We start from the raw sequence: 25,679 nt of genomic DNA on the forward strand, positions 1-25,679 counted from the left end.
ACCCTGGCAGTTTTATTCATAGTAGGAAAAGAAAAAAGAAAAAAAGAACCCACCACAAAAAGGTCTATTAATAGAACAGGAGAATAAATAGATTGTGCAAATTATGGTATATTTATACAATGGAATATTGTTCAGAAAACACACACACAAGAAAAGCAATAAATAACACAGATGATGGTAAAAAAATTATGTTGAGAGAAAGCATTCATATATGACGAGTACCTACTGTATGATTCTATTTATATGAAGTTCAGGTATAGCATAATATATTATAGTGATAAAACCAGAGCAGTGTTTGCCCAAGGTGGGAGAGTAAGTGAGGAATTGACTGGGAAGGGAACTCTCCGGGGAATGGAAATATTATGAGTACATGAGTATAGATATTGATAAAAACTTATTAAATTTAATACTTGAAGTCTTTGCATTTTTCAAACATTACCAAAATTAAAAGAAAGAAAGAAATTGGAATAAGAACGAGGTAGGCCATATTACATTTTAGATGCTTACAGACATCATTTGTATATGCCTAATAGGTATTGGAACATAGGACATGAAGTTCAAAAGAGAGAGTGGAGTTGGAATGTGGGAGTCACCAGCCTTCGGAGATTGAAGCTATAGGGTAGTTAAAATCTCCAAGGGAGTGTGTACAGAACACATTGTAGAGGACCATGAGTACAATGCTAGGAGTTCCTGCAGTTATTATCTCTGTGTTGCCTCAGCAGTAATCCTCAATATCTACTTAACCAAGACACTTTATTAAATTCTTTCTTTAAAACAACTAGTTTGGTTTCTGTTTTCTGCCTAGACACTGACTACAGAAATGTATAATAGGGGAAAAGTAACAAATAAAATAAGTCAGGAATCAGATAGAGATCTGAGTCTTCTATGTAGGGCAAGGAAAGGGAAACCCTACAAAAAAAGGGAGAATCCTGGCCAATAGTCAAATTCTGCAGAAGGATATAGAAAAATAAGTCTGATTTCAGAATTAGAAGGTGGTTGGCCCAAACAAAGCAGTTGCAGCATCTAATGGGGATTGACATTCCATTCTCTCCTTTCCTTTATCCTCCCTCGCTCCCTCCCTTCCCTCCCTCCATCCCTCCCTCCCGCCTTCCTTCCTGCCTGCCTGCCTGTCTCCCTGCCTGCCTGCCTACCCTTATCTCCTCTCTCTCTTTTCATCCTCATCATTGTTCTTTTCAATGATATAGATTCCACAAATCTATATTAAGCACCTACAATAAGGAAAGTACCAAGTTTAGCATCCACTTAAAATAATTAATAACTGGATCCTGATCTCAAAGAACTTAAGAGATGTAGTAGAGATTTAATTATTATTGTTTTATGATGAACTTCTCTGTTTAACTGAAGAAATACATAATTCTTTTAAAATTATGAGATATTTCAAATACACAAAGTACAGAGAATAATATAACATTCCCAACTACCCACTATCCAGACTTAAAAGATAGTAACTTTCCTTTATATCTGCATCAGATATATTTTTCAGAAGAACTAAAACTTTATAGAAAAATCTGTAACCACTTTATACACCTTTCTATTCACATTCCTCCTCCTCCCTCCCTGAAAGTGTTGTATATCTTTCCCACCAAGTTTTATGTTATTATATCAATGTAATCAATATGTAGCATTTGTATGTAGATGTTTTTATAACTAATTTTATTATTTTAAGGGTTACACTTCTATTTAGTTATTTTCCGTTCTTTTGGAGTAAAGTTTGGTCTCATATTTATTTAGAAATTTTCCATTTGTTCTGTTTTCATTTTCACTGGGATTAAGTTTTCCATGGTATTGACTTACGATTTTGTTTAAATCCTACTTCTCTCTATAGTGCCCCTGTATATTTTTGTACATATTACTTAATTGTCCCTTTTCATCTTGATAAATCTTGCCAGAGATTTATTTATTTATTCAGCTGTTCAAAGAATTAGCTTTTGGGTTTTTGTCTTTACTCTTCTTTGATTTCCATTCCAGTAATTCGTTCCTATTTTTCTTATTGCCAAATGCATACTTCCTTAGATTTTACTTTCTGTTTTTAAACTTCTAAAGTTAGAGTGCCTAGATCACTAATTTTCAATCTGTCTTGCCTTATAGCATACCCAAAGCTATAAATGCCCACCTCCCCAAGTAAATTTTTTAGCGATGTACACAAGCTGTGATGTATAGAACTTCCATTGCTATTTTAAATACTTAATAATATTTTATTTGATTTATTCTTTGAATTAGTTTTTAAAAGATTTATTTACCTTATTTTTATTTATTCTAATTCTTCTCCTCCCTCAGATGTCCTCTTGTCTGTCTGCTCATTGTTTGCTCCCCTTCTCCAGGAGGTACCAGGAACTGAACCTGGGATCTCTCACATGGGAGGGTAGTGCCTAATGGCCTGAGCCAGGTTAGGTCCCCATGGGCTGTGGTGTCTGACGGCTTGAGGATCTGCTCATTGTTGATTGCAGCAGATGTGTCTAGCTTAGGAGAAACGGGGTCCCCAACTGGGGACCTTCCATGTGGTAGGCAGGCACTTGACTGGTTAAGCCACATTAGCTTTCCTGAATTATTTTTTTAAAATATTCTCTATACGTAAGGGATTTTCTAGATTGTTTAATGCATTGCCTACTAATTACATTGCATTATAATCAGAGAACATAATCTGTGGAACATTGATTATTTGATATTCAATGATAGTTTTTTTCTGAAAATAGTGTACATTGTAGAAATCCAAATAGATAAACCCCCTGGATCTTTTTTAGATGCGGTTTTCAAATTTCTAAATCATTATTAATTTTCCCTGTGTAACCTGTCAGTTTTCTCAGAGTAGGGTATCAGACTCAACAACCCTGAAAATGTCTCTCTGTTTATCGCCGTGATTTTGCCCAGATTTGTTTTATATATTTTGAATCTGTCTTATTTTGTGCATACAGGTACAGGATTATTGATTCTTCCTAGCTGAATTATTCCTTCTTCACTGAATAATAGAGATATTAGTCTTCAAAATGCTTTTTCCCTTGCAGTCTATATTTTTGACATTAATATTGCTAACTTTGATTTATTTTGCATTAGTTATAATAGTATTTGCTTGGAATTATCTTTATTGTCATTTTCTTTTCACCTTTATTGTGTCATTAAATATTCAGTGTTTCTTATATCTAGACTTGTTTTGCTTTAATGTATCCAATATGACTATATCTTTCCTTAAATGGATAAGTTTAACCAATTAAATTTATTGTTTACTATTCCAACTGTTATTTTGTGTTTTCCGGCTATTTCGCTAACTTCGATGGTGATTCAGTTTTCTTTATTGTAGAATTCTACGTTTTATTTACAACCCTCTGTAAAGTACCCTTAGATTTATATGCACCATTGATTTATGCATCCCCCACCCATGTTAAAATCACTGTTTTCTACTATTTTAATACCACTTTGTTTTTAAATCTCTTTCAATACTAACGTTTTAAAATGTAAACCCAATCCAGAGCTATTTATAGTTACCAAAAGTTCATCAGTTTTTTGCTTACCATCATATCTTACCTCTTTCGGGATAATTTTCCTGCTTTCTGAAGTAGGATGTTTAATGCTTCTTTCAGCTAGGGTCTGTTAGTGACAGATGCCCCAGTGTTTATCTTAAAATGCATTTATTTTGACCTTACTCTTGATTGTCAGTTCATTTAAGCATGGAATTCTGGTTTGACTGTTATCTTTCCCTAATCATTTTGAAGAAATTATTCCACTGTTTTATAGAACTTATTGCTAATAAGAAGTTTGTTTTAAGTTTAATTGGTGGTCCTTTTGAGGTAATCAATCATTTTTTTCTCTAGCAGTCTTTTGAGTTTTCTTTATGTAATGTTTTCTAATTTTTCTATGTGAATTTATTCCTCCAATTCTCTTTTTCTGACATTTCTGGAAAATACTATTGCACATTAGCCTTCTATAGTTCAAGTCTCTATCTTATTTTCATAGTTAACACTCTTTATAATCCTGCACGGCATTATAGGTAATTTCTTCAGCTCTTCACCCATTTCACTAGTTCTGTCTTCAATGATTACTAATCTCCTTTTAACCCACACATTAACTTTTTCATCATTATTACTATACTCAAAAAGTACTATTTGGTTCCTTTTCAAATTTTCCTATTCCTTTTTAAAAATAGCATCTTGATCTTGCATTGTGGTTTGTCATACTATTATTTTTAATCTTTAATCATTTAAACATACCTTATATTCTCTTTTAGATTTGTTATTATTTCCAATTCTATGAGGGTTATAACCTTTTAATTGCATCAAATTTCTCTACATTGTGTTTCATTTGCACTTTGGATTGTAAACATCTTTACCTTATTTTTTCTTCAATGGAATATTTATGCATCCTGATTATGAAAATATTTTTTCAGAGAAATTTCATAGTTACTGCTCTTGCAGTCCTGAGGCACCATTAGTATTGGGCTTGAATGAATTTTAAGTTTATTTCTCATGGGGTTTTGCATTACATAGGTTGAGTAAATTCGAATTTCATAGCCTAGGTTTTTAATTATTGCAGTGATTTCCTTCATACCCCCTCTACTCAATGGGCCTTGAACATATGCATGACAGTTAAGTTCATGACTCAATTTGTTTAGGTTATGGTGGCCAATTTGGTCAAGCAAGCACTAGACTGATTGTTATTGTGAGGATAACTCATGGATTGAAATCATCTGTAGGTTGATTCCATTTATGACTGATCGTAGCTACAATCAACAAAGGTGATTGTTTTCAGCAATGAGAGAAGTCTTATCCAAACAGTTGAAGGCCTTACAGGGAGAACTGATGATTTCGGCAGTCAGGAAGAAGAATTTCCATCTCCTGGGGAATATATTGAAACCCTTCATTGGTGTTCCCAGCTTGTGGCCTGTCCTACGGAATTTGGACTTGTTGATCTGCACAGTTATGTGAAGTCAATTCCTATAATAAATCTCATAATATTTACCTTTATATATATATATATATATCTTGTCAGTTCTGTTTCCCTGGAGGAATGTAATACAAGATGTAATACAAGATGATAGAATTATTTAGTCCCTTCCCTAGTGAGTGGGCATTTTCTAATCTCTTTGTATGGACCAGACAGCTCCTAGAGGCTCCAGGTGGTATGGACCAGTGGCTCAGGCCCAGCTTTCCCACTTCACACAGGATGGAGGTGAGGTCGTGCCTCCTGTGTGAATTCAAGTCACAACTGCCCAGCCTCTAGGATTTATGCTGGTGCCTTCTCACCATTAGAGTATTGGCTTTTCTCTTTGTCTCTGCCACCTGGGATTTCACTTTGAGAAAGAAAGCCTATTTATATATTTGAATTATTGTCATGTTTTTCATAGCATCCACATATTTTTAAACAGAAAGGAGACCTAATTATGTCCACTCAGACTGCCTTGTTGAAAGTCAAGAGTCACTTTTTTGTAGGTAAGGAGTATTTTGACACCCTTGAAAACAGGGGAAATGGGTATATCCTTAGGTCATATCGCAGTGCCTGATGCCTAGAATATACTCAATGAATGTTTACTGATTGCCTTCTCTGTCATTTGTATTTTGGGTGAGGATATCTTTCCCAAGCTGAGGTATATCCAGTCCTCTATCATAATCACATATTTAACAAAAGTCAGATCCAGAAAGATTAAACAGGTTATTTCTATCTCTTAATAAGTTTTAGTGTTATGGTCTCATAAAAGTGACATTACTCTTCTTCAGCACCACCTCCTCATTCTACATAAAGGTTCAGTGATTTGTTCCATATCAACAATTAATTGGTAGCCAAGCAGAATGTAGACTAGAATCAGGTCTCCTTTACTAGTCAAGTGTTCTTGTTCTCTCATCACAGTGTCTGCCTTTACCACAGGGCAGTGCGTATCTACTTTGCTTTGTCTGAGGATCCACACACTGGAACATAATTAATAGCAGTATTTTTCCTTTATAACACCAGTATGAAAATAATGAATTTCCCTACTGTATTAGTCAGCCAAAGGGCTGCTGATGCAAAGTACTAAAAATCTGCTGGCTGTTATAAAGGGTATTTATTTGGGATAGGAGCTTACAGATACCAGGTCATAAGGCATACGTTATTTCCCTCACCAAAGTCTATTTTCACATGTTGGAGCAAGATGGCTGCCAACATCTGTGAAGGTTCAGGCATTGTGAGTTCTGCCCTTCCAGGGTCTTGCTGCTCTCTGGGTTCAGGGTTCCTCCCTTCCCAGAGCTTTTCCCTTCCTGGGCTCAGGGTTCATCTCTTCCTGGGGCTTGCTTCTCCTTCCTCAGTTCTTACCTCCTGGGGCTCCAGCTTAAGGCTTCAGCATCAAACTCCAACACCAAAACTCCAACATCAAAAACCCTTAACTCTGTCCTTTGCCATGCCTTTTATCTGTGAGTCCCCACCGGCCAAGGGGTGGGGACTCAACGCCCTTATGACATGGCCCAATCAAAGCCCTAATCATAACTTAATCACACCCAGGTACAGACCAGATTACAAAAATTATGCAATATCTATTTTTTGGAATTCATAACCATATCAAACTGCTACACCCACATTCTTTAAAATTGTAATAAGCAATGTTTGTAGCAATATTAGCCCATTTTCAGTACTTTATCACACACCATGGAAAATTAAATGCAGAAACCATATGACATTCACACTTCATATTACTTGATAAAGTAACAAAATACTATTAAGAATTTCAAATGAAAACTATGAACTCCTCCTCAACCAGACTACATTAGAATTTTTCCTCATAAAAATCTCTCTAAAATCTTCCTAGAGTTAAGTATCTTTTGGGAGTTAAAAATATAGACACCTGGCATCTGTCCCAGACTGGAACTTTGAAATAGTTGGGAAAGGATAAAATTTAGCACAGTGTTTATGAGAGTTTGTTTTGTTTTGAAAAATAATAATAAAAGATGCATATGAATAAAATACATAAGGTATAGGTCATTTAAGGTAAATGTTATTCACTTAGATATTAACTACCTGTTAAACATTTCAACCAGCTTAGTTTAATAAGCTTTCCCTTTGCTGGTTCAGTCTAGCATGAATACTGAAAAAGAAATGTGAGAAGATATGACAGTTATTAGAACTGTTTCTATTTCTATTTGAGCCAGTCAATTGAACTTAATGATTAAACTTATTACAGACCTTCAGTTTGATAACTTGAGCTTCAGTCCAAGGTTCAATCCAGGTCAGTGTGTCTACAGTTCAAGGTATAATTCAGGGAATGGAGAAAAGTATGCTCTTCACTGAGCTACCTAAAAATCCATAAATAAGAGGATAGTAGCTAACATTGATTAAGTGCTTATAGTGTGCTAGACATCATCTTAAACCTTTGCAATGTATTAATTCGTTTCATCTTTGTAACAGCCCTATGAGATAGGCTCAATTATTATTACCATAATTGATAAAAAATACTGAGGCCTAGAAAAGCTAAGTAACTTTCTTAAGTTAACTTGGCTAGTAAGCTGTACTGGCTCCAGCGCTTACTCTCAAGTACACACTCTTAACCATCATATTTATAACAGATCTTTCTCAACAATATTGTTATCACAGACCCACAGATGATGGCCAAATCCAGAATTTAAAGTAAAAATATCTAATACCTGTCATGCAGGAAAAATGCAATAAGCCAAGATTCTTGCCTCTTAGCAAAGTGTCTTTATAAGTAGGGTCAGCCCTTTAAACTTCACTAATTCTGATGTTAAAATAACCCATGTCCCTCAGCCAGTTACATTACAAAATTTATTCCTCAAAAAAATAATTTCACCCTTTTCATGTGAATTATTTCCTTGACTTAAAGGGTGGTTATATGAGGAAGCAACAAGGGAGAACCAGTTAAGGTGTGAAAGAGATTTACAACAGCAGGATTAGGACTGAATAACACCACTGCTCCCTAAAGCTCAACTTCCTTCATCTGGGAAAACTTCTCCAGGCCTTTCTTTTTTGTTAACCCCAAAATGCAGCTCTCTTTTAGACACAATCACAAATGTTCCATTTATTATGGAGTGTACCTCTTTGAGAAGTGTTGTCATGGATTAAAATGAAAACCAGGTATCTATGGAAAAATTATTTTCTGAGAAACAATAAACTCTCCTCAATCTTTCACCACAATCTACTTTTCCTACTGTGCAAGAATTATCTATGTTATGAAGTCTGACCTTGAGGCTTAGGAACATTTCTACCTACTTTCCCTCTTGCTAGCTTGAAGAATAGGTGAGTCCTGAAGTAGGGAGTGAAAGTTAGAGAACCTGGAGAGGGGAGAGAAACACAATCTTTATGACAGTGAACATGGAATCCTATGAGCCAGGAGACATGTAGGACATGGTGAAATAAGATATAATCATCATTGCTAGTGTATTATGAGGTAAATATACCCATTTGTAGGCATTAAAGAATATAGCCTCTATCATTTTGATTATGGACAATAGCCTATGTGTGCATGAAGCCCAGCTGAATTTGGAAAATGTCAAGGGAAGGAAAAGAAATTGAATAAAGCTTAATTATGTTTTCATTTTACTTTTACCGTCAACTGTAATGGGACCTGAAAGCCACAATGTATCTTGTGTCACAAGGTTCTCGCCATTGGAAACACAAAGCAGAGATTAAAGAGCACTTTACATCTTTCCATTCTGAAAATTCATCAGATAAGGTGGATAGGCTTGTATGAAAATGCCAGTATGAAAAGACTGGAGCTTTGGCAAAACTTAGATTCGCTTCAACATAAAAACACTAGGCAAGATTGCTGATCACATGGTTAAATACAGGACACACATAGCTGAAAAAATTTTATGAAGCCTATAGTCCTAGAAAATGGTCAATGTGTCTCATGGCATAGAGCTAAGGAAGAAACCTAAAATGGTATCTTTCTTAATTGATGTAGAATTCCATTTCTTTTTATATTTTGAAGCAAATGACAAGGAATTGATAGTTAAGTTATTTTCATTTTAAATACAGCTATTTGACCCTTAGTCCAGTTTCTAGTGTTCACGTGATTCTTTCATTTACTCATCATTTATGCATTGGTAACTCTTTTCCAAGTTACTATTCTGGGTCTGAGGAAAATAAGCTAGTAAGCCATGTCTTTGATCTTTTGGAGCTTTCATTCTAGAAGTGGGGAGATGGACAATAAACCAGTAAACAAATAAGTAAGGAATATTTAGACGATTAGAGCCATGAAAAAAAAGAATGTAAAAGAGAGTAAAAGGATGGTAATGTTAGACTAGTTATACAGGAGAGGTGTCTTTGAGGAGGTAATATTTAGTCTAAAACTTAAGTCATCAAAGCCACATGAAATGCTGGGTGAAAATTGTTCCAGGCAAACTAACTTCATCAGGGAAGAATGTCTAGTATTGGGCTTCTTTTGGAAATTGCAGAGGTCATCAATAGTTTTGAAAAATTTCTTAGCCAAGCAAAGCTTCACATGGATAGGTAATCTTGTTACCAGATGGGTAGAATGATGAAGTGTTACACTTGAAAATATATCTGATGGTGTTACTTTGTTGAAAATATTATTTCTTAATATTTTTACCATCTGCATATAAAAATGCCAACTAGCAATTCTTAAAGAAGACTTATCCATTTACATAAAATGCTGTCAACTTCATCACAACCAGACCCTTGAATTGTGATATTTAACAAGAGAATGTATTAAGAAATAGAAGCAGAATAAGAAGTTTTTATCTATTTTAAACACACATACACATACACACAAACTCACTGGCATTCTCGATGCTATGTCTTCAAACACTTGTTTGATAGTAAAATCAACAATTCATTTAAAAAAAAAGGGAAACTCACTCTTAGAATAATTAGACAGAGATGAATATGTGGCTTCTTTGATGGATGTTAGATATTTGGGGCTATGCTGATGAAAAAAGCCTTTCATTTAAAGGCAGTCTCCACAGTTAATATTACTAGAAAATACAGTCTCTTTTGCTCTTTTGGACTAGGAGATCAAAACAGATGACTACTGAACATTGCAAAGCTGATGGAAGTGCTTTTGCATAACCTAGTTGTTTCTGTTGACAAAATAAATGTCAAATGCAATATGGTAGGTGACCCAACATTTTATGTATATGTGTGTATGCATGTTATTTCTTTGAAAAGCACTCATAATTTTCATCAGTTTCTTTGAGATATGTATGACTTCTCTCAAAAAATAAATGATCTCTATACCCAAGCAAAGGGGCCAAAGAAGAACATACAATAATTATGTGGAATGGAGGGGAAGGTAAGGAGGGAGAGGGACCAGAATGGGAGAGGAGAGGAGGGAAAGGGACTGAAGGGGTGTGGAGGGGAGGGGGGAGAAGAAAGGGAAGAAGAAAGGTATAATGGAGTGGAATGAATGGAAAGGATTGAAATAGAATAAAGCAGGATATAACAACTAAAACTCTCCAATAGAATGTACAAGACAAAACCATAAGAGCGAGCATTACCTATTTTTCCATCTTTTTCTTTAAACCCTAGGAATAACCCCTCCTTTTCCACAGAGTTGATCCAAAAGCTGGAAGATGTCCCTTATATAAAGAGCCATTTGAAAAATTCTGCTTAGAGCAAGGGAAATAATCCTCTTTCCTGGGGAGTTGCTATGCTTCTACTGTTTGAGATGAGATATTTGATACCTACTGTGCTTCCCTTTGGGTCTCAGTCCTCAGGAAATTCAGGGCTACAGATAAGTATTGTCTTTTTTACAGCAACTCTCCCTAGACTTTGACTTTAAATATTCTTTCTATGCCCCACTATGCCCTCTTCCTCATGTTATTTTTGATCTTTGGTCCCTGTTTTAATGACCTTATTATACCTCTGTCCTTTACAGCTCACCACAAATTTCCCTAGGAAAGCAGACGTCATTTCGACAAAGAAAAGAAGGAAAAAAAGAGTAAAAGGGAGGTACTACAAACATCTTACAATTACATGCTTTTAAATAAGGTATTATAATAAATTTACAGCTTTATGGGATAAAACCTGTAGCTTTGTAATTTTTTAAATCTCAAACTATTTTACAAATCTTAAACATGCAAAAAAATCACTTTCCCCAAGTTGAAATTTTTTTTTCTTCTGGTAAATTTTCTCATGTTGTTATCAAAATACTGTTTGTTAAGTATTGTCTCTCTAACTCTCTAAATACTGTCTTTGGTTCAAAAAATAAAAAGCATTCCCACCTACCACTGGATTAACAACCAGTATATTTGACCCCTTTTGCTTTCAAGAGTGGATTTATAATCTTACATTGGGCCCCTGTTGTCTCCCCCATATTTCTGTATCTTTTCAGAGTACAGCCTCTACCTTGCCTGCTGCCCTCTCTGCATTGGAATTATTTACACTTAATCATCATTAGAGATCCCCCCCCCTTTTTTTTTTTACAAAAGGGAGTGTTTAGTACATACAACTTAGAATTCCCTTATGCAATAGCTCGGCAGCCCAAGGGAACTAGTATTATTGAAAGTCTCTGCTGTGAGATCCTGAGGGCAGAGCTTTCCTTTAACAATCATTTTCACACCATCACCCCTTCCTCATCCCCCTTTGTCTCAGTCTCAGCTCTGGCACACTGCAGGTGCATAAATACACTTACAAGATCTCAAAATTCAGTAGTTTTCCCACACCTGGGAAGTGGGAAATTTATGTGAGTCCCATAAGCTTATTTAATTTATAACTTTAGGGATAGCATTCCTAAGATCCTTCTAAAGTGAAATTCCTTTCTGTGCGTGTTTGTTTGTGTCTGTGTATGCGTGTGTGTCCCTAATTATTTATTCTTCTTGGATTTAGCTAAATAAACCCAAACAAACATTATTAATTTTTTTTTTTGGTTTTACTCTGTGAGTAACACAATCAGGAATCAAAGAGCATAGAGCCATGCCCTTCTCCATTTCTCCCCACACTATCATATTCCTTCATGAATATAAACCATATGCTAGCCCAACTGACCTTCGTCTTTCATATTTAATAAAAGGCATCCCAGGGGGCAGCCACAGGCTAGACTAGGCACTTTCCTGTACTGTTGTGCCTGGTGGCAGGACTGAGGCTCAAGCCTTCTCTCACTTTGAGTTAAGCTTAGCAAGACATTACCTCTCTGGATCCTGACCACAGCCCTCCAGATGCCGAGTCCCAAAACGGTGGCAGTCAGCAGCCCACACACAATGGCGACCAGCTCCCTGAGGTTACAGACACGGCAGGAAGCCATGGAAAAACCAAGCAACAAGTCCACCCCTGGGTGAAAAACAACTTGCTTCTTTTCTTCTATAGCCAAGAACTTTAACCAGAAAGTTTCTAAAAATTAAAAATAATTCTGTGACCTATCAGGCAAACATCTTCATTTTTCAGGAGTCTTGAGGTTAATTCGAAGGCAATTCAAGCCACATAGTAGTATATTCATACTCCACTTGCAATTTCCTCATCCTTCACTGGATGGGAACATGAAAAAGTGATTGACACTATCGGAAAAGGGAAATAACTCAGGGCAATAAAGAAGAAGGGCAGGGAACAGCCGAAAGGGTCAAAGAGCAAATTTCAGAGAAGCAAGAAAGTGAAGAAAGGAACAAAAGAGCAAGAAAACTAGAGAGAAAAGCAGGAAGTCAGTGGATCCTCGTGGTCACTAGCGCCGAGCTTTCTGTGCTTTGGTGTTAGGGGGGTTCTGGGGAGGTAGACTAGTCAGTGCTTCAGGGCACAGAAACACCTGCTTGGGGAAAGGAAATAAGTTATCAATGAAAGGTTAAACAGCAATGCCCACACGTGATTCCCAGTGTTTGCATTTCTTTAAGGAGCCCACATTTATTTTTATTATTATTATTAGACAAGTTGTAGATTTGCCAAAAAATCATGCAGAAAATACAGAGTTCCATATACTTCACTATTATTTATATTTACATCAGTGTGGTATATGAATTACAATTGAAGAGAGATTATCATTATAGTATTCTATTAACTATAGTCTATAATTTACATTAGAGTTCCCTGTTTGTGTGGTACAGTTCCATGTGTTTTAAAAAAAATTATTCTGTTAATAGAACATATAAATACACCCTAAAATTTCCCCTTTAAAGCATATTAAATTTGTAATCCAGGGTTGTTAATTATGTTCACAATGTTGTGCTACCATCAACCCATCCACTACCAAAACTTTTCTATTACCCAAACAGAAACTCTATACAATGTTCAGTATTAACTCCCCATTACCTACCCCCATGCCATCCCCTGGTAACCTATATTCTAGTTTCTGATTCTATGAATTTGCTTATTCTAATTAGTTCATACCTGTGAGATCACACAATATTTGTTCTTTTGTGTCTGAATTATTTTACTCAACATGATGTCGTCCAGGTTTCTGATAGCTGCAGTTGTGTGGGTAATAGTGGTATGGCGTGAATTTTGAAAAGCACTGAAGCCCAGTCCTATAGCCCATGTGAGTCATTTCAGGCTGGTATCTCACTGTAGCTGCAGTCCTGACCCTCTCCTGCCCAGGACCATATGTTCTCCCCTATCCCTTCCTCATCTTCAACTGGAAGAAAGGATGAATGTTCCCCTCCCCAGTCACAGTTGTGTTCCTGATGGAGAGAACAGATGCTGTGAATTCAACAAACTCATATTAAGTACCTGTGATATGCTAGGATTGTTACAAGACACAAACACAGGCTCTTCAAAGAACTCAAATTCTGTCAGGGATGTGAAATTTGGATACAGCTACTATGGTAGATTGAATTATGTACCCCAAGGGGGAAAAGAAAACACTTTCTTCATCTTAATCCATTACTATGGGTATGAACCCATTTTAACTAGGAAATGTGAAGATGTTATTATAGTTAAGGTGTGGCCAACTGAATGAGGTTCTGCCTTAATCCTACTAGTAGAGGCTTTTGAAGAGAAAGCCATTTGAAGGAGTGGAAGCTGGAAATCTGAATGGAACTTCAGAGAGAAAGGAGAAGACATCTCTTGTGACAGGAAAGCCAAGGAACCCCAAGAACTGCCAACCTGCCTGAATATTACTGATCCCCATAGGAAGCAAGCGCTCCAGCCTCCAAAGCTCTCAGTCAGTAAATTCCCTTCATTTAAGCTATTGTGTGGTGATTGTCATAGCAGCTAGGAAACTAAGGCAGCTTTCTATGAGTAGCAACTATTACAATGAAGTAAAATCAAATTTAATTGTTAAAGAGTAGTGACCATTAAGAAAGGTTTTATAAAAGAGGTAACATTTAAGCTGGTCGACCTTTTTTTTTTTAACTCCCAAACAACTGTACATCTTTTCCCCATTCTCTTTAACACTCACTTCATCAAAGTACAGCTTTGGGGAGGCATGAACATAGGCCTTGACTTTACCCTAGTCAGGGTTTTTTTAAAAAGTTATTGATGTACCATAATTGATAGAAGTTAGAGGTCCTGCTGCAGAATATCTCATTAGTCTGAATAAATTTTTAAAAATCTGCTTTGAAATATATGCTCACAATTGTGTAATTGGGGGTGGGGGAGGAGACTCAGGAGGGCTGGCTTGGCTTCAGTCTCATGGAGCTGGGCTTGTTCATTTATTTTCGTCTCTAGAAACTAAGCTGAAGCTGGAGAATCCATGACGGTCTTTCTCATATGTCTAGGGTCTCAACAAAGATGATTGTAAAGGCTGAAGTGACTAGACCTATCTACATCATAGTCAATTTTTAAAATATATTTTTTATTGGGGAAGTTACGAATGCACAAAAGAATTGTGCATAATGTGCAGAATTCTCATACAATACCCCTCCAACAACACCTTACATTATTGTGGACCATTTGTTACAGATTGTGAGAGAACATCATCAGACTAGTACCACTAATTTTCTACCTCATAGTCTTTTATCCTCCAGGGCATCTTTCTTCTTGACACCTTCCTAACAGAATAGCCTTGACTTCTTCCTATGGAGGCCTGGCTCTAAGAATCAACTGTGGAAATTGCAAGACCTTATAAGGTCTTGGACCAGAACTTATTCAGTGTCTTTCTACCACATTCTATTGGTCAAAGAAAGTCACAAGGCCAGTCCATATTCCATGAGAAAGGGGGCTACTAAAAGGCATGAATTTTGGGAAGCACGATTCATTGGTGGTCATTTTAAAACAACAGAGTGCATTTTCCAGGATAAGAAGGGCTGTAATTGCCAGAAAGTTTAAAAATAAAGTATGATTCAAAAGGAGTTTGTGATCCAGTTAGAGAGAAATCACAGAAAGGGGATAGTATAGATCACAATGCAGAAGTCCCTACTTGATAAATGTCTCATTCCACAACTACCCCCCTGAGGAATGTTGGAACGACAAAAGAATGATTAAGGAAATGTGTCAACATGGGAGCAGCCATGAAACAACAGCATGAGTGTATAACAAAGCAGGTTTCTCACACAAGGATAATAAATTTTAAGGCAGGTAATAAAACTTGGGAGAAATAATATTTTCATCCCAGACATTTGCTACATTACCTTCAATATATCATTTTCCAGCTCAAATAGATTTTCTATTTTCAAGTATAATACATTAAGCTTTGCACTAATGTCAGAGTAATGGGTTATAGTACTAATAAATTAAAATCTAATATACATATTTTAAAAAATGCGAACTCTACCACTAACTATTTTTGTGGTCTGATATTATTTGGGTTAAGGAAGCTTCTTTTAGGATGGGAACCTGGTACATTCACTAGGTGCTGTGTTTCCATGCTTGGTCACTAGAGGGGAGCATCATTTCTAGAGCCTTTTGGCTGGTTAGCCTATTATATAACATCTTTAGTACTCAGCCACTTTTCCATAAAATAGGAATATCAGATATGGAATATATTTTAGATATGTTTCTCAAGAGGTAGGAAGCAGTTGAGGTATCACATGCTAGCAAGAAAGGTGTGTACTGGCCATCCCTGAGCTGATAATCTCTCTCTTGGATCTCTGACCAGAATCAAATGTGATGAATATCACTAGAGATATTTGAACAGAAGGTGGGAATTGAGGCAGGTTAGTATAGGGGACAAAGGTAGATGAGGGAAGACATCCTGTCACAGGTGAGAACTTGCAGAGAACATGGCCATGAGGCCCCGGAAACTCCCTCAGGGCAGGCCACTACTAAGAACCAAACCAAAAAGACCCCATGAAGACCCTTGCCACAGGTCCCATTTAAAATTCCCGTTTTAAGAGAAGTCCTGGATAATTCCAAACTGGTTAGGCAATGCTGAGTTGTGTGATTGCTTTTTATTCTTTATAGATAATATTACAGCTCCCTTTCTCCAGTGTCTCATGGATTTGTAACCACGTATCCTGGAGATTCCATTAGTAAATGTATTGAAGCTGGCTAGTAAGATAGGGAATTAATAGATGGATCTGGAATCTGGCAAGAAGTCCACATGGACATCAATATCCCCAAGATGGCTGCTGGAAGACCCCTCATCCCCCACCCCCCAAGATTCTTCCATTCAAAACAAGATTTCCTCCTTAAACCAGTACAAGCCCTGGATATTCCCCCAAGGACTTTATCATTGGGCTCTCCTGGGGGATTGATGGGTGGGGTAATCAATCAAAACAGCAAACAGTTGGAACTCCTCCCCTGCCATTAGCAAAGGGATGGAATAATTAATGGTTCAAAAAGCAGGTGAAAACTTGAATTGGCTTTCTTGCCTTGGACCCCTTTCCTGCCTTCTGCACCCTGCTCTTGCAGTTTTTCCCCTGCCGTGGTCATCACGCAAGTAAAATCTGGGCATTTATAATCTATAATGGGAAACGGTAGTGTGCAAATCAGCCTGCTTTATCACTTTTCAGCCCCTTCCTCTCTACCTGGTATCCATGATCTGTTATTTTCTCCCATTTCTCTTCCCTCCCTACCTGAATAAATTACTGGCCTAATTCACTTGACATGCTCTTGAGATTCATTTCTGCAGCATCGTCAAGAACCCTCAACAAAATCTGGTAACAGTTTTGAGAGCTGAAAAATGTGCTTATTAAAATTTCTTCAGTGAAGCAGCTCTCTAATATACTAATTGAACTGGTTTTCTATTAATCTAATTTTAGAAGTTTACTCTTCACACTTACTTTCCTAAAGGATATAAACCAGATTTTCTCAATTTTGCTTACTGAAATAAGATAATGTCTCAAAGCAAAACCAGACAGAATGGCTTCAGAGGCACCTTATGATCCAGTAAATCTGTACTGTTACTCATAGACAAAAAGCTTGATATCCTTGAGAGGTTGGCACAACAATATCTAAACTGTGAATTATTAGCCACTGAAAACAAAAACAAGTCTGATGTGCTTGAGACAAAACAGGACAGAGAAATTGTAGGTACCCTCCTCACAAGACCCCTGGCATCACTTTTATTTCCACTTGTTCTCCTCTACCCCTCTCCTTTGCCTATCAAAACCCAAACTCCCTTTCTCACTTTAAACTGGTTTTGGGATGATTCCCCAAGTTCCTTGCTTGTGAACTTACAGTAAATCTCCTCACTGAGAGAGGTGTTTCTCCTTTGTGGTGCTGGATTAGGTGGACCTTTCTATTGCCCACACTTAAGGTAAAAATACCTTTCATCTTCTCTGAAAGATTACACAACTCAGGAGGACTTCTGGCCCACTACCATCCCCCCACTCCCGCCGCCCAGGGGAGAACTCACGTGCAACAGAGAGTAAGGCCTCAAAATAATGAATTTCTATTTGACATAGTGTTGTGGAAGCAGAGAGATTTAATGATTGCATATGGAAGGCCAGGACTCAGTAATAATTTTGGGAAGGAAAATTTATTTATGACCAGCTGGGGTCGGGAACTTTTCTGTTCAAAAACCCAAGCCCTGAATAAGACTTTTGGGTTCCTTTTTGTTAGAGGTTTGCAATATTTAACAAGCTGTAGCTCAGTTTCTCCTGATATGCACTGGGGAGAGGCTAACCTCATCTCCCATAAACCTACATGTCTAAAGGCATGGCACTTCCCCACAGGTTAAACAAAGAAACCACATAGAGACGGGAGTAAAGGGAAATGGAAACGTTCCCTACCTACATACCAGAGAGAGATAAAATTCCTACAGAACAAAGAAACATCTGCTCCTGCAGCATTGCAAGAAACCATAACTCCCTAACCCACTATCTTCTAGTCACAATCAGGGAAAGTGTTCACCTCTAGGACTTCCTATTGGTCCCTGCACCTCACCCTCAACCCCCTCCCACCAACTATCATTTCCCCGCCTAGGAAAGTTCTGTATAAATTCAAGTCCCCCACTTCCTGGAGTGGGCTGAAATCTCTCTTCAGACCCCCACCATGCTAGTGGGGGAGCTGAAGTCTGTTCTTCTGACCCTCGCTGTTGGGAGAGCTTCCCAATAAATTCTTTCTCTGCCTGTGGTCATATCAGTCTCTGTGTCCCAGTAAGCACTGTTTTTCTCCAACACTTTTATACAGAGGATGTAGGAGTGAAGAGTCAAATGGTGCTTTATTTGAGTGCTAGATAGGTTTCAGGTCACACATATTTCCTACATTCCAGGTAAGCTTGAATTTACATATTTAGTTTGCATCCTTCCTGAATATTCAAAGTCTATAGAGCCTATATCACTTAGTTGGTTTTCTGGGACTGGAGTTGTTGGCATGGTTATGAAAGGCAGGGCCGCAGTTCTTATTGTTTGACACACACAGCCCAGGTTATTTATGAAGAAACACACAGTTCTCACACATAGCTCTTATCAATAGTTTCTTCATGATGTAAGGGTGGGGTGCAATTGAACAACCAAAACAAAGATTGGAGGTTTCTGAGACAAGGCACATTCATTCATTTATTGCTCATGGCAGCAATAAGATAAACAATATAATTCCACGTTTAACAAGATACAGGTGGTAACAAACCCAGGAACCTTGAGGATATGTATAAGTCAAATAAAATTAACATTTTTCATGGTGTGGACACCAAACATTAGATGATTTCGGGAGAGTTCTCCAGGCCCCTGAATACCATAACTGGCATGCAAAATGGACTAATCACCAAAATCAAACTTAAAAATCTTAAAAGTAAAATACTTAGGGAAGTGGACTTGACCCAGGGAAGCAGACTTGGCCCAATGGATAGGGCATCCGTCTACCACATGGGAGATCCGCGGTTCAAACCTTGGGCCTCCTTGACCCATGTGGAGCTGGCCCATGCACAGTGCTGATGTGCGCAAGGAGCACCCTGCCATGCAGGGGTGTCTGCCGCGAAGGGGAGCCCCACACTCAAGGAATGTGCCCCATAAGGGGAGCCGCCCAGTGCGAAAGAAAGTGCAGCCTGCCCAAGAATGGTGCTGCGCACAGGGAGAGCTGACACAGCAAAATGACGCAACAAAAAGAAACACAGATTCTTGGTGCTGCTGACAAGGATAGAAGCGGTCACAGAAGAACACACAGCGAGTAGACACATAGAGCAGACAACTGGGGGTGGGGGAAGGGGAGAGAAATAAATTAAAAAAATAAATCTTTAAAAAAAAAGTAAAATACTTAAATTCAAATGCTTAAAAAATATTGGAAATATAAATGCTACACTCAAGATCATCCTCAAAACAAAATAAAACCATGAACAAAGGCAATGAAAAATAAAAGATTTATCTGGAAAGATGAGATGCCCATCAAAATCACATCCCTTCCTGTTCTCATTCAGCAGTTTTCAGAAGTCCAACTTCTGAGGAGCAAAACCTATTAAATTTAGGTTTAACCAACTTGAGGGGAATAAAAGGGCATATCATGTTAGATGACTTTTAAAATAAAATCTGAGAACAATATGCTTCTATAAAACAAACTTCATAGTATCTATGCAAATTGAACAACCCATAAAAGAAAATCACTTTTATTTATCTTTGGAGCCGTCTGAAAATTTCTATGGATTCAAGCAGCATGTAAACAAACAGATGCAATGTGTCTTTTGAATGTTTTACGTAATTGTTTAATTGAATGCCTAATTTTTTCATAAGATTGATGATTTCTAAAGCAAGCACGCTAATCTCTGGGCAGTGGAAAACAAAAATCACATCATCCATCTGACAGGCCTAGATAAAATAGAGCTCAGTTGAGCTTCTAAATCAGGATGAAACCTAGCTGTGAACTTCCTTTTAAAGGAAGTACCTGAAGTACCTGAATTTATTTCCTTCCCCAGTGCTGGAAGCTCACTTAAAGGCCCAAGTGAGGGTGGGCTGGATTTTTGCCCCTACTTGCTCCTTCAGTGGGATATCTTTGCGCAGGTGCATGTGGTCGGTCTGTCCAGGACGAATTAATAAGTTGAAAGAAACTATTATTGTGAATATTTTCAGAGTTTAGGAGATGCTCTAGGTTTGAGGAATCAGAGATTATTTTTGACACTGGAAGCTGTGAAGCTTCTTATTGGCAGAAGTTCAGCAGGCTCTCCACTTCCCTCAGTGAGAAAAAGAATATGTAAAAAGAACTAGGAAGTCTTTTCCTGTGCATGAATTTGTAAAGAGATTGCAAAGTGACCAGATTGATAAAACACGGTCATCTTCCATGTATCTGTGGGACTATGCAAACAAATTTAATAAACCAAATCATCAAAATGAGGTTTCTTTTTCCTTTCTGAAAAATTTCACCAGTCTACCAGCATCTTCACTCCCATTTTCTGACTTTTTTCCTTTTACAATGAGGTCTAGCATCCCCCTACAGGTATATAATTTTTTTTACTTATACTCCAGATCTCACAAGAATATAAGCTTCATAAGAGAAGGGGCTTCATCTTATTTATTACCCCAGAGTCTTGAACAATGCCTGGTACATATTAGCAGCTCAACACACATTTAATGAGTCATTGGACCATTGCAGGGATCAGCAAGTAGTTCACATCGCTCACCTATTCATAGAGGCTAAATCTTCAGTCACTAAACAGTGAGCACTGACACCTCAAATAAACCCCTGAGCAGGATGGACAACATGTTGACTCATCAAGAGCCAAGGGAAAGCTCTCTAAATCGTTTACCTTGTTTTTTAATTGACTGTTGATGTTCACAATGTTCTCCACTCTTGGAGTAACTGTTTTCAGCCAGGAGCTAATAGGCTTAAATAATATAAAGGCTGGGACAGTGTTTATGCCCTTTTTTCAACTTACACGGTCAAATATATATGCTAGAGAGAAGAATCAATTAATTAATTAATTTCACTCCCAATGACCATTGCAGGTAATAAAACAAAGATATGCCTGCTTAGTTTTTGTTTGGGGTGATTGAAAAGTTTTGGTAATACATATTGGTGGTAGTAACAGAACATTGTGAATGTAATTAACACTGTTGAATTATATATCTGAAAGTGGTGAAAAGGGGAAAGTTTAGGTAGTATATATGTTACTATAATAAAAAGTTTTAAAAGCCAACAATAGGACTATAGAAAAAACAATGAACTATAATGTAAACTATGGACTATAGTTAATAGCACAATTATAATATTCTCATATCTATTGTAACAAAGGCACCAAACTAATGCAAAGTATTTAAAAATGGGGCAGGTATATGGGAACTTGGTATATTTTGCATGATCTTTCTGTAAATTTCCCTATTGAAAATTAGTTAATTACAATTAATTTTAATTTTTCTCATTCTTCCTTTTTGGGATTCTCCTGTTTCTCAATGCTCCTCTTTGGGTTACATGTACTGTTACAGCCACCAGACTGGGACATATTAGACCCTTAACCTGGCTATTTCTTCCATCTGTACCTCTAGATACATGAGTATGTAAAAGGCCTCTGGTGCCAGGTTCAGAAGTAGAATAATAAAGAAGAAGTGCAAAAAAATTGGTAGCTACAGGAGTGGTGCAATTCAGGGGACTATGATCAAAGTGAGCCTTGGCTTCTGCTCCCACATATTCTTCTCAATTAATATGGGAAAGAGCAGAAATGAGTGTACTTCCAGGAAACTTTCATAAGCCTGGAATTTGGGCATCTCCAGGTTGTCCTTTGAAATGATTTACATGGATCAGTGCCTCTAAAAGCCATCTGAAAATGGGTAATATTTGCCAAATCATAGAGAGAGGCTTCTGAAATAGTTCTGTGCAGAAGTGAGTGTTTAAATTTGAAATACAGTAAAATATGTAATAAGATTCCCAAACACACAGGATTAGCCCATGAGTTCTCATAATCAGGATTTCAGGCATGGGATCGAGACAATCTTTGAACTATTATTCTAGAAATCAGAGATTTGGTGGGGAGGGAGTGGTAGTTCCATAATCCAGTTTCACTTCCTTGGTAATCTTTGTGTAAAGTGAGACAAATTATGATATAATGATCCAGCAATCCATCATCCAAACAGGTTTTCAAGGATCATTATGATTCTAGGACTGAATTAGCTTGACATGTTATATCACTGAAAGGCAGTATTGATCTTCATGATACTTTTTAAGCTCTTGCTGAATTTTGCATCAATATTTATCATAACATTGCACTCTTGGTATTTTCTCTTCAAGAGCAATAAGAACAAAATTGAAAAACATTTAAAACATGATTTCCAAAATAATGAAGACTATCCTATAATAGCTCTGAAACAAGGATATATTGAAACAACCAACAGGTGTTTATTGAGTGCTTGCTGTATGTTTGGAAGTATGCTGAAACATGTGAGAATTATGAAATTATAAGACAAGTGTGTTGTCCTAAAAAAGACTCAATCTTGATAACAAACAACACTAACATACATGAACTAATAGTAAATATCACAAGATAGATTGCAATTGTTAATATATGGTAGACACTGAAGTGCTGAGAGATGAGCAAGGGCTATGGTAATCAAAGGAGGTTTTGTTGAAGATATGTACATTTAATGTGGATGTCAGATAGAGGGAGCTTCATGTTCAAAAGTTTAGAATAAGAATAAGGTGTGGTGTGGGGCAGAAGTTGGGGGTGGGATGGAAGATTGAATAATATCAATGGAGTTTCTGGTTTCCAGAGAACTGTAAGTAGATTAGAGAGTCACTAAGGGTCTGGAGGCTTTTGAAACAGGAAGAGACAGTAATCTTCATTTTGCTCTGGATGAGGGCTGTCATGAGGAAAAGAGGCTCCCTGAATATTGGCATTGTTCTTGGAGACTTCCTGGCCTCTAAGGAGATGAGGCCCTGATGTCAGCCTAGATCAACAGGTAAAGAAGTCAAGTTTCACTCAAAGAGAGAGTCAGCCCTAACAACCAGCTAGTGTGCGTGCTTCAAGGGAAAGGATAGAATTGACAGGGACAAGTCACTGAGAAGGTAGAATTTCCAATACCCAAAGACACTGAGACCTGTGGAACAATCAATGCTGGTTGACCTAATGCCTGGAAGAGATATAAAGGAACTAGAAAAGGAAATATCTTCCTCAATCAGAGACCCAACACCAAAGCTGCATCAACAGTGAAGCCACAATAAAGTGTCTAGTAGGAGGGGTGACCTGGAGCCCACATCTAGAGGGAAGAATGGAATACCTGTTGCATTTTAGGCATCTGGAGAACCTGCTAGATGTAAACAATCTAATACTGGAACCCCTAACCACACGTGGATCTTTAAGTTAATTAAAACTAATGTGGCAGTAGCCACATTTCAAGAGCTCCTTAGTCAGTCATAGGTAATGGCACCATATTGAACACTGCATATAGACCATTTTCATCAGCACTGAGGTCTGATATATTAGGTCCTGGTAATTGCTACCAACCAAGCCAATTGTGGTTAGGCATTATCTACCTTAAAAAGAGGAACTGAGCTCACCCCTTTCTACTCCTGCACATTCTTCAAGCTGCAAGTCAATTTTCAATTATGGGGAGGCTTCTCTAGGATATAAGAATGCTTTATTCTTCTGCTATTTCCATTTATTGCACTGTATTTTTTTTAAACTTTTTGTTTTGAAATAACATACAACTTATAGTAATGTTGCATAACAATACAAATAAATACATAGAACTCCATTATGCTTCCTCAAGATATCTAGACTTACTACATTTTAGCATGTTACATTTATTATACCATTCTTTCTATCATCTATCTATCTATCTATCTATCTATCATCTATCTATCACCTAAACATCCGTCATGCTCTTCTAACACATAACATTTCTGGGTACATTTCCTGAGAATATCAAGAAGTTAAATATTGATAGAAGGCATATAGTCCATATTATAATTTTTTAGTTTTCCAACAATGTCCTTTTCCTTCTTCTGGGTTGGAACTTTTTAAAAAATTTTATTTTATCTAGCATACATACAACATAAATTTCTCCTGTAATTCCATGCAGCTGTATAATTCCTTGTGTACTGTACTTTAATTGCCTGCCTCTAGATGATCTAAATAATCTTCTAGAGTAGGGTCTATACCTCATTCATTTTTGATACATAAGAATAATAACAACAAAATTTATTGAGCCTTATTATGTCCTGAGTACTAACAAATACACAATCTCATTTCAGCACAATTTTATCCCCATTTCACAAATATAAACCTGAGAGTTAATCTGGATAAGTAATGTGCCCAAAGTTACACAACTAATAAGTGGCAAAGTTAGGAATCTGTATGCTTGTCACTGTTACAGTGCTCCTCAATGTCCTATGAAGTACTGTATCAGGGTCCTTGTAGAAAAATGTAATGCTCAATTGAATGCTACTTTTTAGAAATATTAGAGTAAATGCCAAACTAATCAGGTACTCAAAATTTAATGGGAGACAAAAGAGGTGGCTAAAAAAATGACACCACGTTTGGGAAATGATATAATTGAATGTACAAATGGACAAAGAGAGGGTTTAATGCAGATGTGTAGAGGAGCATTCAAAGGAGAAAAGAGGTAATGCAAAGATATGGAGGCATAGAAGTGTATGTGTAGTCAGAAGCATTGTAGAGGCACTATTGAACTACCTCAACTTTAAATTGGTATTTATCCTTTTTAATGGGAATTTCTGAGTCAGCAGATAATTTTCTGCTATGCTAACTTGACTTGTGGGATACTAAGAAATGAAATCCCCCTTTGAATTTTAAGTAAAACACTATTTGGTATTGATGATAATATATACCAAAGAATAGCTCTCCCATGAACAACACTCATTAACTTACCAGGTAACAAAGGCATAATTCACTCCAACAATGAGAAATGTTACTGCATAATGCTAGCAAAGATAGATGATGATAAATATCATGTTGTCATGGTCCCTCTGATCACACTCAGGACTTCCACTGGGGGATGACAATACAAAACCAATCTGTAATTTATATTAAAAAGCATGCATTAGAATTACCAGCCATATTCCCAAAAGTGGTACACTTCAAAATGCATGGTTTGAATATTAGTTGACATGTAGTACTCCTATTATCCAAGATGTCACAGATAAAATACCAAGTTTTGCTGCCTGTTTTAGTAATATGGACACTATGTATCAGGTCATATTTCTGGAAAGGATATTTAAAAATATAATTTCAAAGTATGGCTAGTAATTCTTTCTGGTGATGGATGGACTTTCAGACATCCAGGCATACTTGTCTTGTTCTGATGTTAGGGGAAAAGTGTTCAGTCTTTTACAATTGAATATAATGTTAGCTACGGGTACACTAGTTTTGAAATAACAGAGTGAAAGTACATCTGCCAAGAGTTCAGGCTTCTTGGGTTCCTCTCTTCCTGGGACTCTCTTTCTCTGTGAGCTCAGCTTCTGTGCTTTTTCCACAAGGCCAACTGTACGTAGACTATCAGGCTAATGACTCTGTGTCTCTTCCTGGGGCCTCTGCCTTGTCT

The 25,679-nt window shown here is 37.1% G+C and overlaps 1 protein-coding gene across 4 annotated transcripts in view; it reads right to left on the reverse strand.

Moving 5' to 3' along the window:
* Positions 1–25,067, reverse strand: part of ADGRG7 (adhesion G protein-coupled receptor G7) — a 144,895-nt gene extending 119,828 nt beyond the window's left edge. For 2 of the 4 annotated variants that reach the window (XM_058295997.2, XM_058295995.2), the window contains exon 1: positions 12,082–12,417. In XM_058295997.2, coding sequence (XP_058151980.1) covers positions 12,082–12,196 — 115 coding nt within the window. In that variant the 5' untranslated portion in view covers positions 12,197–12,417. Of the gene's footprint in view, positions 1–7,161; positions 7,258–12,081; positions 12,418–25,006 lie in introns of those variants that run through there. The other 2 variants (XM_058295996.1, XM_058295998.2) reach the window with 2 other exon arrangements.
* Positions 25,068–25,679: the final 612 nt, after the last annotated feature.

The sequence above is a fragment of the Dasypus novemcinctus genome, chromosome 4, assembly GCF_030445035.2.
Source record: "Dasypus novemcinctus isolate mDasNov1 chromosome 4, mDasNov1.1.hap2, whole genome shotgun sequence".
Taxonomy (NCBI): domain Eukaryota; kingdom Metazoa; phylum Chordata; class Mammalia; order Cingulata; family Dasypodidae; genus Dasypus; species Dasypus novemcinctus.